At 46.7% G+C, this 12,394-nt stretch overlaps 3 protein-coding genes across 4 annotated transcripts; 2 read left to right on the forward strand and 1 right to left on the reverse strand.

Annotated features, from left to right (window-relative positions):
- Positions 1-19: 19 nt before the first annotated feature.
- On the reverse strand, positions 20-2,844 carry LOC6606498 (serine/threonine-protein kinase stk11). The gene is made up of 5 exons (XM_002031263.2): positions 2,633-2,844; positions 1,344-2,549; positions 1,092-1,286; positions 874-1,031; positions 20-816 (listed from the first exon to the last, which is right to left on the reverse strand). The coding sequence occupies exons 2-5, from the start codon at positions 2,453-2,455 to the stop codon at positions 569-571; spliced, it is 1,713 nt and encodes a 570-aa protein (XP_002031299.1). The 5' UTR covers positions 2,456-2,549; positions 2,633-2,844; the 3' UTR covers positions 20-568.
- Positions 2,845-2,930: 86 nt separating this feature from the next.
- Positions 2,931-4,358, forward strand: LOC6606499 (26S proteasome non-ATPase regulatory subunit 9). The gene is made up of 3 exons (XM_002031264.2): positions 2,931-3,134; positions 3,327-3,653; positions 3,723-4,358. Exons 1-3 carry the CDS (start codon positions 3,033-3,035, stop codon positions 3,954-3,956), a joined length of 663 nt encoding a protein of 220 aa, XP_002031300.1. The 5' UTR covers positions 2,931-3,032; the 3' UTR covers positions 3,957-4,358.
- Positions 4,359-4,995: 637 nt separating this feature from the next.
- LOC6606500 (two pore potassium channel protein sup-9) lies at positions 4,996-12,358 on the forward strand. 2 transcript variants are annotated; one of them, XM_002031265.2, is made up of 9 exons: positions 4,996-5,394; positions 6,682-7,538; positions 7,978-8,133; positions 8,188-8,314; positions 8,366-8,556; positions 8,613-8,800; positions 9,758-9,918; positions 10,328-10,360; positions 10,543-12,358. In XM_002031265.2, exons 2-9 carry the CDS (start codon positions 7,412-7,414, stop codon positions 10,784-10,786), a joined length of 1,227 nt encoding a protein of 408 aa, XP_002031301.1. In that variant the 5' UTR covers positions 4,996-5,394; positions 6,682-7,411; the 3' UTR covers positions 10,787-12,358. The 2 variants fall into 2 exon arrangements, with proteins under 2 accessions (XP_002031301.1, XP_032576731.1); XM_032720840.1 differs by lacking the exon at positions 10,328-10,360.
- Positions 12,359-12,394: the final 36 nt, after the last annotated feature.

Genomic DNA, 12,394 nt, shown 5'->3' on the forward strand with positions numbered 1-12,394 from the left:
TTCTTTTATTTTCGTTTCATTGGTTTGTAAAAATTAAAATCTCAACCTAGGCCTTGCAAATACTGTCCAGCAGTTATTGTAACGACGGCGCCTGAAAATCGCATCATTCGTCGTCGTGTAGTTTAGAATATAACGAAGTCAACAAACAATTTCATCTGAACATGTTTCTTTATGTGTGCGACGAACCAATGGGCACCGTCTCCTCCGGCAATCCTCGGCTGCCTTCAGTACATCATATATATATTAACGACTAATTTACGCATTCATTTGTTTCATATAATACACAGTATTGTCACATGGATATATAGCTTTCGTGTCGCCCCCATAGCTCCCCAATTCCCCAGCCAACTCCGCTGATGCGGGCTGCTGCTGCTGCTCCTGCTGCTCGGGCGCTACCAGGTTGCGCCTGAATTTCCTACATGATTCTATGGTTACAAATACTTGGCGAATGTAGGACAACAGAAAAAAAACGGGAAAACAAAACCAAAAAGTTCCTCACAATTTGTTAACAAAGTTATTCCTTTCGATAAATCTTAGCATCTATGTTTAGTGGAGGCATCTAAGGCGCCTACGAAGTTCGGCAGTGGCTCAGCTTGCGCACGGAGATGCAGGACGTAAGCTTCTTGGCGCGTCTCTTCAGCGCCGATCCCTTCTTCTTGACGGGCGCCTCCTCTCTGCTACCGTTGCCCAGCGAATTGGCGGCGGCTGCGGCACTTGTGGAGGGCGGCTCGTAGGCGTGGCAGGCGGCGAGGGCCGCCGCCGACTGTTTGGCCCGAATTTCGGAGGCAGCAGCTGCCGCTTGGCGGGCGAGCTCCTCTGTAAAGGTAACCATGAAAGTAGTTCACTCGACATTTGGTTGATGCTGGTACGTACGGTTCACGTCGTGCTCTGTAAAGTAGACATCCTCCTCCTGGGTGCCGTAGTGGTAAGCTTCCAAGTAAGGTATCACCGTGGAGTTGCGGTATTTGTCGCCCTTCAGGGGGGGAATGGGTATCGGTGGGCCGGTCTTCACCGGTGCGGATCGGAACCAACTGAAAGCAGATAAGAAGCATCAGTAATCATGAAGGCAATCAAGGAATATTCCTACTTACGTGTCGTGGCGTATTTCCTGCAGAGAGAGGCGTTTACTGGGATCAGCCTGAAGCATGCCGAGTATCAGGTTGGCGAAGTCCGCGTCCATTTCGTATAGCCACGCGGGCGCCTCCCACTGACCTCGCCCGATGTTCTCCAGCAGTCGGTATATATTGTCGCCCTCGAAGGGATACTGTCCAGTGGCCAAATTGTAGCTGCAAGTCAGGTAGATTAGTATATTAATTCAATACATGATATTATACATGGCTTACAGAGTCACTCCGCTGGACCAGATGTCCACCTTGAAGCCGGCAAAGGTCTCGTGTCCGTTGGCGATCTCCGGTGGCTGGAAGGCCGGAGAACCTTGGCCCGTCGTGCATGTGTCGTCAGGGGCGAACAGATCCAGTTGCTCCGCCACACCGAAGTCGGATATCCTCAGCGTTTGATCCAGGGAGAGCAGCAGGTTGCCTGGCTTGATGTCCTTGTGGATGACCCGGCAACTGTGCAGGTACTCCAGGCCGTCGACTAGCTGTTTGAAGTAACCGTGCGCCTGGAACAGCGGCATCCGCTTGTCTGGCTGATAGTCAATCATCTCCTGCAGACCGCCGACACAGTACTCCATGACCAAGTACATCTTCTGTTTCTCCTCGTTGTATAAAACATCGACCAGTTCCACGACATGTCGGTGCTTCAGCTGCTTCAGCAAGGCGATCTCGCGCGTCACGTTCTGTTCGCCGTTGGGAATCCGGCGCAATTTCCGCTTGGTCAGAATCTTGACGGCCAGCCGGCACAGGTTCTCCGAGTTCATGGCCTCCTTCACCTTGCCGTACGATCCCTCGCCGAGGACATCGCCCATTATGTACTTGCCCACCATCTTAATGCTCTTCTTTTTCTGCTGATAGATGATGTCCTGGCTGTCGACGCGATTGAAGAACATGTTACCCATGTCCAGCGTCACGCGATCGAGCGTCTCGATCTCGTCGTCATCCAGCCACGTGACTTGCGGATGTGGCTGGTCATCGAGCAGCAGTTCATCCGGATTGTAAAAGCCAATGCCCGCGCCTGCGTCATCCGCTTGGGCGGTGTCCTCTTTGAGCTCCACAAATGCGTCGTCGTCCAGATCGGAGGCGACGTCATAGTGAAAGTTCTTATTGGCCAGCAGTACGGTCATCTCGTCCTCAACCGGATCCGGTTCCTCCTCCTCAACCTTGTGCTGGGCTCCTCCGCCCGTGGGATGGTGTAGATGATGATGGTGTGCTGCCTTGACCTGTGCCTCCATGGTGGTCACAGTCATCTGGCCCGTTGCCCCTGCCCCTCCTGCTCCTTCTTCTTCTGCTCCGCCGTCTGCTTCTCCTCCGACTGGCCGAGAGCTAGAACATTGCATAAACCTCCGCGGAGCCCCAATGATCACATATCGCAGGTGGCGGCCCCACTCCGGCGGCTGGGAGAGGACGGTGTGGTCCCTGTGTTGCCTGTGGCTGCGAAACGTTTGGTTAGTTAATGGCTACACCCAATCCTCACCAGACACACACGCGCTTTTATCGCTCCCCTCTCGAAATACCTTTATTTTTGTAATCAATTCGCACACACTCGAATTGATTGCCGTGCGATTTTTCGAGGTCCCTCGTCGCCCGTCGTCTATTCTGCGATGTCCGCTGGAAAGGCGTTCCCCCCTTTCGTTTCACCGTCGTGCGATCTGTTTCTCATAGAAATTTGTGAATTCCTGTGTTTACTCTCGCCGTTCAATTTGTTCTTTTCCCCTTCCGAAAAATTGTTTAACAATTAGTTTTTGGTCAAAGTCAGTTTGCCGCAGTACGGTCACACTGGCCACGGGCTACCAGGGCTGCACGAGCAGTGGTTGTTGTTGCTGCTGCGCTGCTGACAATAAAACTTTAGCGAAAAATAATAAATTTGTATTTTTCGGGACGAACGCTGGAATAACTCGAATCGAAGTGGAAGTCATGGCCGCTGGGACGACGACCAAGGAGCGCCTGGAGCGTCTGATTACCGCTAAAAATCAGCTGGAGGCGCAGATCAACAGAAACGGACAGATCCTGGCCGCCGTAAGTAAATTCGCTGGCTCATCCGGGGATACCCTGCATCTGGGATGAGGTATGCACACTGTGGCAAGCAGTATGCCTACATGGGCAAGCATTACAGCAATACCCTATGCTATATATACACAATTGTATTTTGCGTATATTCTTATGTTTATGCTGCAAATATAGCATTGATAATGATCCCTTCCCTTCCAGAACGACAATGTGGGCATGAATGGACCACTGGTGGACCCTGAGGGCTTTCCGCGCAACGACATCGACGTTTACCAGGTGCGCCTGGCGCGCCAGACGATCATCTGCCTGCAGAACGACCACAAGGAGCTGATGAACCAGATCCAGACGCTGCTCAACCAATATCACAGCGAGATTGCCACCACAGATCCGGAGCTAGTGAATCGCGCCTCCGCTCTGGACCTGGACAGCGACCGTTCACCCGGTGGCGCTAATATCACGGACCGTGCACCTGCGCGCGCCATCGTGGTGGTCAATCTGGTCAGTCCCGACTCGCCCGCCGAGAGAGCTGTGAGTGAATGCAGTAAACAAGCGAAGATGAAGATCACAGCATTGATGGTGGCATCTTTACCATTTCAGGGTCTCTGTGCGGGCGATGCCATCCTCCGCTTTGGCTCCATCAATAGCGACAACTTCAAGGGAGATCTCGCCCAAATTGGCGAGCTGGTGCGCAACATGCAGAGCCAGAATGTCCAGCTGAAAGTGAAGCGCGCCGAGCAGCAGCTGGACCTGATCCTGGTGCCGAAAACGTGGAGTGGACGCGGTCTCCTGGGCTGCAACATCGTCCTGCCACCCGAGGCGATGGATCACTGATGCAGCTACCTGTTTAAGCTTTGTTCGAGTTGCCTGTGCACTCCTGCCCTGCACTTCAGTTATCCACCCATTGCCAGGCCACCGAACATGCTTGCTCCAAATTGCAAAAATTGATTTTTGGACGCGGTTTCAGGCCAATTTAAGCTGGAGTCATCTCGCTGACTGACAGCCGGGTCAGTGGGCCAAGGAGGAGCAGTGGAGTGACCCAAGGTGCACAGGTGACAGCCAAAAGGATGATATTGTGATTCGGTGGATTGACATGACCATTTTTTTTTTTTTGCATTTAATTTTCATTCATTATAAAATGATGGGTAACAAAAATGATGAGGCGTTTTTACTAACAAATAAGTTTTTATAGCGCATGTACTGGTAAATAAAGATAACATAAAAATAATTTGGAAATATTTTCCTAAAATCATTTATTAAAAAAATTTATTTTACTGTCTTAGTTCAATTTGAGTAGTTAGCTAAGCTGAAGTGTTGTTCGCATAAACGTGCCTATATAATGTATAGCAATGTTTATTATAAATATTTAACAGTAAGCAGGGAATAAAGCTTTTAAACTGAGTAGGAAAGAGAAACCAATTCAAATGAAAAATATATAATTTAAATTTTGTTTTTGAACAGCCTGGTAACTAGCCAAGTTTTCAACCAATGCTCAAGCGCTTAGTCGGCGCACAATGGCTTTAAAACTGTACTCCTCCTTAAGACAAACTTATTTATATCTCTTAACTGAGCGATGTAATTAAAAAAGTGTATTGTTAATAAATGGGAATGATAGTTTTTATTAGAAGAAGAAGTAGTTTCATTTGTTTGATTTTTATATCATGTTTTTTCCTTAAATGAAAAGCAACAGTCTGCAGCCCAGACTCGAACCAAAATCCAATAACAGCATTCGCTTAACCGGTTAGGACACATGTTAGCTTAACAGCGAGAGAGATTTTCCGCGAAGAGAGAGAATTTGGCAGGACGAGCTTTCGCCCGAAAATCTATTTAAGCAACACGCAGCGTAAAAGTTTAAAACTTTTATCACCCGCGCCGCAGCATCCGATTGCCACGAAAAAAAGGGGATAATTACAAATGTAGTGAAATTATTCAAGCAAAGCGACTGGCGAATAACAATTTGAATTGCTCGCCAAAATATACAAAAATTATTCCCGCACCAGTTCGCTTGTTTTGTGCGCCGGAGCAAAGCTGCCGCAGCCGTCGAATCCGAATCGAGAGCATTACGGATGCGATTTCGAATCCGAATCCGTGTGGCGACAGGACGAAAGTGCGGCCCAATCGCCGTCAAATTACGCTAGTGAAAAAATCGTGCTGGGCCGCTGAATTTCTGTGCAATTAACGTGAGCGATTGAAAGGATCTGCCTGCTGCCAAAAACGCGACCGATGAAAATAGCGAGCCGTTCGCGTTCGTCCTGTGCGGCGGAAAGGATGTGTATGTGTGCGGGCTTTATATAATGAAACACTTCCAATGCGTGGACCCTGCCCGCTCTCGTCCTTCTTTTCATTTCTTTTTTTTCGCGAACTGGAGTGGCAGGATGTGGCGGGGCACACGCTTGATAGTGTCACTGTCATTGCCAGTGCATGGGAATTGTGAGGGAATCTGCTGGGTGGTTGGGGCAACGAAAGCTGCGCGAAATAGCACAACAAACAGGCAGCAGCGGGGAAACTAACAAAAAAGTTAACTAAGGGCGGGCATCCTTTTCATTTGTGTGTGTGTGTGTCTGTGCGTCGCTGAGGGGCTAAGGAAAACCAACCCCCACAATCCGCACCGAAGGACCAAACATTTCGGCTGCTACTCTCGATGAATTAAAAAAAGCCTGTGTCTGCGCTGCGCTTGTGTGCGTGCGTACACTTCAACGCGCTTCGAGCCCCACACACACACACACAAGCACACGGACAGACTCACACACACACACACACTTGAATAATTCAGAGACACTGCAATGCTGCCTCATTGTTCATCAATAAATTGGCGTTAGATGGCCACACACACACTCACACTCGAGGAGGAGCTTTCATTTTCAGTTTTCGGCGTCTCATTATCCCGCGTGCTAACTGAATTATTCAACAATTACAGCTGAGATTTCGCAGCCTCACACGTTGCCATAAAGTGCCAGTTGTGCCAGTGTGTCCACAAGTCCTTACGCTCATTGGGCGAAGGACACATGCAAATGAAAAATTCATTTGCATGTTTGTGTGGTGGGCCAGTGTGCGTATGTGTGTGTGAGCTGAGATGAAAAGTACACACAGCGCCGGTCATCATTTTGGCACAAAAATTAAGTTGAAGTTGATCCTTTACGCATATGAAAGGATCAGAGGTCCTTCGGCAGTTAAATGTACACTTTGAAGAGCCATTTGGGGAGTTTTAATGTTGCAGAACATCATATCCTTAAAATATGTGTCTAAAAGTATTTAAAAAAAAAAAAATTTTTCACAGAAAACTTTTAGTTTCGAGGTTTAGATGATATATACTTTTTGCAGCATCCTTTTAAGCATCTTTTGTGGAAGTTTAGGAAAAATCCCTTATATTGCAAAATCACTATCTTTTATAGACAACACTGGGATGATAGTGCCATTAGATTGACCACAACTGTAGGCGAAGCTCCATAGGAGCAACCCAGCGTAGTGGTAGCGTGGTATTGATGATGACAGATTAGTTGCAGTCGTTATTTTTAGCCCGGCCATAAAGAAATACCCTAATTCGAGCCATTTCACGCAGGAAGGACACGGCGGCAGGAACTACAAGTGCAGCGCGATGGCGCCCGCCACCAGCAGGAGCACCAGCAGCAGCACCACCACCACCACCAGTGGCAGTGGCACCATAATCCTTGAGAGCAGGAGCAGCGCCGCCGATGCCGCCGCCCGATGAAGGATTGCAGCATGGCCCGCACATGCACATGCACTGGCAGCAGCTCTAGCACACACACACCCACGGCTACGTTCACTGGCAGCATAAATAACGCAAGGACATGGACGGCGCAACGAACGCGACGAGGACAAAGGCCCACGGCCTGTGACAGAAATAAACGCCACCATCGCCTCCTCGCCAGGAGCTAACCGACTAAAAAAAAAACGTGAACCCAGCACCAGCACCAGCACTTGCTCCACTCCCGTTGGCCCCCAGTGATATTATTTTTAATGCAATCAAAGTGCTAAGTGAGTTTGCCAAAAAAGAAAAACAGAAAGCAGCAGAGACTACGAAACTAGAGTGCAGCCGTCGGGTCGGCTTGGGTCGTAACCCAATTTGGGTAGTTTGTCCTTTGACAGCGTGAGTCGCGGCAGCCGGAAAGGACGAGCAGGATTCATATGGACGACGGCAGGTGCAGCCCGCTTAGCCAGGTGAGCAGCAGCAGCAGCAGCGGCAGGAAAAGCCCTGCAAACTGTACCGCAAGCGGAGGCGACGCCACTGAACAAAGGATCAACTCACCCAATACTCGCCTAAATGAAGAATGAAGAAACAAAATGTGCGCACGATATCCTTGATCGTGTGTACATTTACCTATCTGCTTGTCGGCGCCGCCGTCTTTGACGCCCTCGAATCGGAAACGGAAAAGCGTCGTTGGGAGGCGCTGCAAGGTGAGTGCGAATCTCAAGTGCCACTGTGCCACTGTGCCACAGTGCACTGCACGAAAAGGTTGAGTTGGTATGCAAAACAAAGCTACTGGCAAAACCCAACACACATAATCCGGCTCGAAGGACCAAATAGTTTACTTATTTCCATCAGCTGTAACTTTTTTAATTATTATTATTATAAAACAGTACACTGCACGAAAAGTTGAATAAAAAGCAAAGTTACTGGCTGAATCCAACACACATAATCCGGCTCGAAGGACCAAATGGTTCAGTTTTTTGCCTCATCTGTAGCTTTTTGTGTTGCTATCTAAATACTTTCCATTAAATTGCACTTTGAAATCCCCAATTTGTTCGAGTGCAGTTTGCCACCATTTTACCTGCCGTCGTGATTCGTGTGAAATGCGTCACAGGCACTCATACCGTTACTCGTTACTAATTGCAGATGCCGAGGATATGATAATACGCAAATACAATATCTCACAGGAGGACTTCAAAGTCATGGAGACCGTGGTGCTCAAATCGGAATCGCACAAGGCCGGCCAGCAATGGAAATTCACCGGTGCATTCTATTATGCAACCACGGTGCTAACCACCATAGGTGAGTTATCTAACCAGCACTGTTACCCCGCATCACTCATCACCCACATTTTAGGCTACGGACACTCGACGCCCAGCACGGTGGGCGGGAAGCTCTTCACCATGTGCTATGCCATCGTGGGAATTCCCCTGGGTCTCGTTATGTTCCAGAGCATCGGAGAAAGAGTGAATAGACTGAGCAGGTGGGTCTCGCTACTATTACCAAGTGGGATATTAACAATTTGATCCCACAGCTATGTTATCAAGGCGGTCCGCTCCTCGCTGCGCTGCAAGAGGACCGTCGCCTCGGAGGTGGACCTCATCTGTGTTGTGACCACACTCAGTTCGCTGACGATAGCTGGCGGTGCTGCGGCCTTTTCCAAATTTGAGGGCTGGAGCTACTTCGATTCAGTATATTACTGTTTTATTACTTTAACCACTATAGGTGAGCAATGAAATGATAGCCATATGAACTTCTCGATTCCAATGGCATCTCCGTAGGCTTTGGCGACATGGTAGCCCTGCAGCGGGACAATGCACTGAACCGGAAGCCCGAGTACGTGATGTTCGCACTGATATTTATACTATTTGGCCTGGCCATCGTGGCCGCCTCGCTGAACTTGTTAGTACTTAGGTTTGTTACGATGAATACCGAGGATGAGCGACGCGACGAGGCCCAGGCCATGCAGGTGAGATCCGAGTTCTTGGTGCGGCAGTAAGTCGAGCAACTCATGCCATTTGTTACCTTTTGCCAATTACCTATTACCTATTACCGTAGACTTGAGGACTGTTTTTTTTTTCTCGGATTTTACTATCTATATCATACAATTGATGCGGCCAAGCGAGGCCCATTTCCCGCCCACTCATTCGTTTTGGTAGTCTAACCGCTTTACTCTACCGCTTTTTACCTTGTACCTTATAGCAACGCTTCACTGTACCCTAGATAATGCCATAGTACTACTATACAACAGTTTTGTAACTTTTATTCGTATAACTTCCATCTGTCTCCATACTCTCGTATATTTCGACCAACAACTTGTTACATAAGCGAACTATAGTTTTTTACATAACATATCTGCTTGCCACTTTGCTGCACACTTGGCTAATTCTTGATCTTGCACCAACGGTTTTTATACTTTTTCGATATCTACTTATATTGACAATTGTTTGAACAAATTAATTGATACAATCTATTCAATGCAGGCCCAAAATGCGAGAGCTACACCCGATAATAATATCAAAACGAATAAAAAATATTTTCTTTTTTCGCATCTTTTCGGTTGCTTTTTAACGAAACGAAACTTAACGAAACCATAACGAACCGATTGCAAAACGCGAGCTTAGTTTATGTCCAAGTCCAGTTTATGGACAAACGAGGTGATTGCGGCTTTACAGATTCCAATACTTTCGAATCACACCACTCCCCCAAAAAAAACCCAAAAACCCAAAATACAAACTGCTTTCCACTCTACGACACTGAATACAAAGAGCACCAAGTATATCGAATCACCACAACCACACGAATACCGTTCCCCAGTCTTCAACGCTATACTCCACCCACTCGGCATTCAGAACAACCACCCCCCCTCCCCATGGACACCCCATTAGCTATCCGTCTAACACCTTGACTAATCCCCAACTTGCAGGCGCTGCAAGTGGCTGTGAAGCTGGAGGGCGATGTGATAACATCCAACGGATCCATTCTGAGCGGCTACGAGGGACACGATGGCCAATCTCTGAACGGAAGCAACACCTCGTCCATGTGCTCGTGCCACTGCATCTGCCTCAATGGCAACCGGCTCAAAAAGTACGTACATAATTGCTCGATTCAAATGGGGCTCAGAAGATAGGCCAATTCGCAGCGCACTTGGCAGGATTATCCGGCTCGCTTATCTAGAAAGTGGCTAATGTGAGCTCGGAAGTGTCTATGGGCTGCTAAAGTCCTTGACCCCAAGTATATCCGCTTTTTTGTCCAGCCAGTTTGGCACCATACAACATGCTGCAGGTGTGTGTGCCATGCAAATGGTTAGATAATCAATCTTATAACTAGGGGAACAAGGACTTATGAAGGACTTGTTCAAGTTATCTAGACTATCTCTAAATTATTTAAATTTTCAACGATTTGGCCCACTCTTCTGCCCCTTTTGACCATAAGTATTGTGTTTATGTGTACTCATTCTTGTTTAAACTACACATTTTGGTTTGCACATCTGCAGAAGTAGCAACTTGGGAAAGAACAACGATGCAGAGTAAGCTTCCATACCATTCGATTACATGCACAGCCTGATTCTACTAATCTTTAACATTAAGAACAGAAAGGAACTAAGAAATATATATTAGTAATATCAGGCTACTCTTCATCCATCATGCATGCTGTATATCAGCGATCTTCAAGATGGAACTACTAACCCGTTGCGTTCTTCTTCCCCAGAAATCAATACAAGCTGAGGCGATCGCCGACGCACATACGACAACTTCTGCCGGAGGTGGTGCCCATGCAGGATTTGAACTACGACTACGACACGCAGAGCCTGCACACACTGGCCGATCGTGGGACCATGGACAGCAGCTACATGGGCGTGGACATGGCGGACATGGGGGATACGGCCAGCATGGAGCTGCGGACACACACGTTGCTCAAGCGCAATGTCTCACTGCTGTCCATACGCATCTAGGCGGCGATGGAAGGATTGGCGGGTACCGGGAACAACGAAGTGGCCGAAAGTGATAACAAGGCTCTAATAGTACTTAAATACTTATGGTAGATTCGCAGCTGACGATTGATTGTTGGATTGATTGTGTAGGCTCCTCCCGCGACTTGGACACGCCATGTGTGTGCATTTACAATGTGAACTAGTGCATAAATCTATACAACATGTAGTCGGCCTGATAGAGAGACTAAACCTATATTATATATACAACACTTACAACTAGGGCACTATACAATTGAATGTAAACCACTGCCACTTCCGAGCGATAGAACCTAGAGTTTATGGAACGGCAACACTCACTCGTAGTCTTTGTATCTCAACGCCAGTCAAACATACGACATGTAGACCAACCCAATAGATTCGGATAACCTCGAGCTGAAATCAACCTGTATTAGGTGCGTTTATACTTCCATATCGTTTGGATTTCCCGAGGGAACCATTGCATTGCATTCCCTCAAAGCCTTTCAACATTCAAGTGAACTGCCGCCACCTCTTCTTAAGTATTTTAAATGAAAAAGCTGTCCAGCTTTTTCCAAAAGAAGTCGCGCGAATGGTTTCAAAACTAATTTGCATATAAACGCATAGGCCAAAGTAACGCAATTTAAGTGTCAAATTAACACTCTGTACATACTCTATAGCCGATTAATTTTAGATAACGTTTGAAAATCCATTTTATTCAGACTCACTAAGATTACGTACGATATCTGTTCACACGACTAGTTAGTGGCCACAGCCAAGCCAACATTCTCGATCCAACCAAGTGTCAAAGTACTTAGCTGAACCTTCAAGTGACTCCACGATGTGCCAAATAAGCCGGCGGTACGTGCAACACATATGTTGGCACTATGACGTGCGGATCGTACAGATACTATATATACAAATATATAGATACACCGTCTCAGACCCCCAAGACCTACCCCTGTCGCATTTATGCAAAGAATGCATTTAGTTGTAGTTGTAGATAATGTCGAAGCGAGCTCCCCAGAAACTTACTCAGTTTTTAAGCATTGTGTTTTACGGCATTCGCATTTAAAATAGGATTTTCGATTATCTGTTCTACTCCGTAGTTAGTCGGTGCGATTTGCAAGGCCCATTGCCCATTGCCCGTTTACCCATTATTGCTCACTCGAGACGTCAAACGCTTGGAAAGAAAAATCTCTTTTATCCCTATGTGCTTTGTATATAATAGTGTACTTAATTCGTACAAGTAATTACTTTAAAAACAAAACAAAAACTATATATATTGTTAGAACCAAAACTTTGTCAGTTTAAAAAACTTAGTTATGCATTTGATTTTAGATTGCTAATTCATTTTCAAATTTTAACTATTTAACTAGGATATATTTCAGCCAATGAGGTGTCAAAATGATCATTGGCATTCTTTAAATTCAAGATAAATAAAATCAAATGAAATTGTAATTTTAATTCAGGCAAATAATGCGAAATAGTGAAACTAAGACTTTGTAATATACTTATATTCCGAAATTACGACAAAAAAGAAAAACAATAAACTAACTTTATATGATTAAAAGCAAAGTACTTGATATCCTTTTTGTAGTGAAACCAGCGAGC

This window comes from Drosophila sechellia, chromosome 3R (genome assembly GCF_004382195.2).
Source record: "Drosophila sechellia strain sech25 chromosome 3R, ASM438219v1, whole genome shotgun sequence".
In the NCBI taxonomy this organism is placed as follows: Eukaryota; Metazoa; Arthropoda; class Insecta; order Diptera; family Drosophilidae; genus Drosophila; species Drosophila sechellia.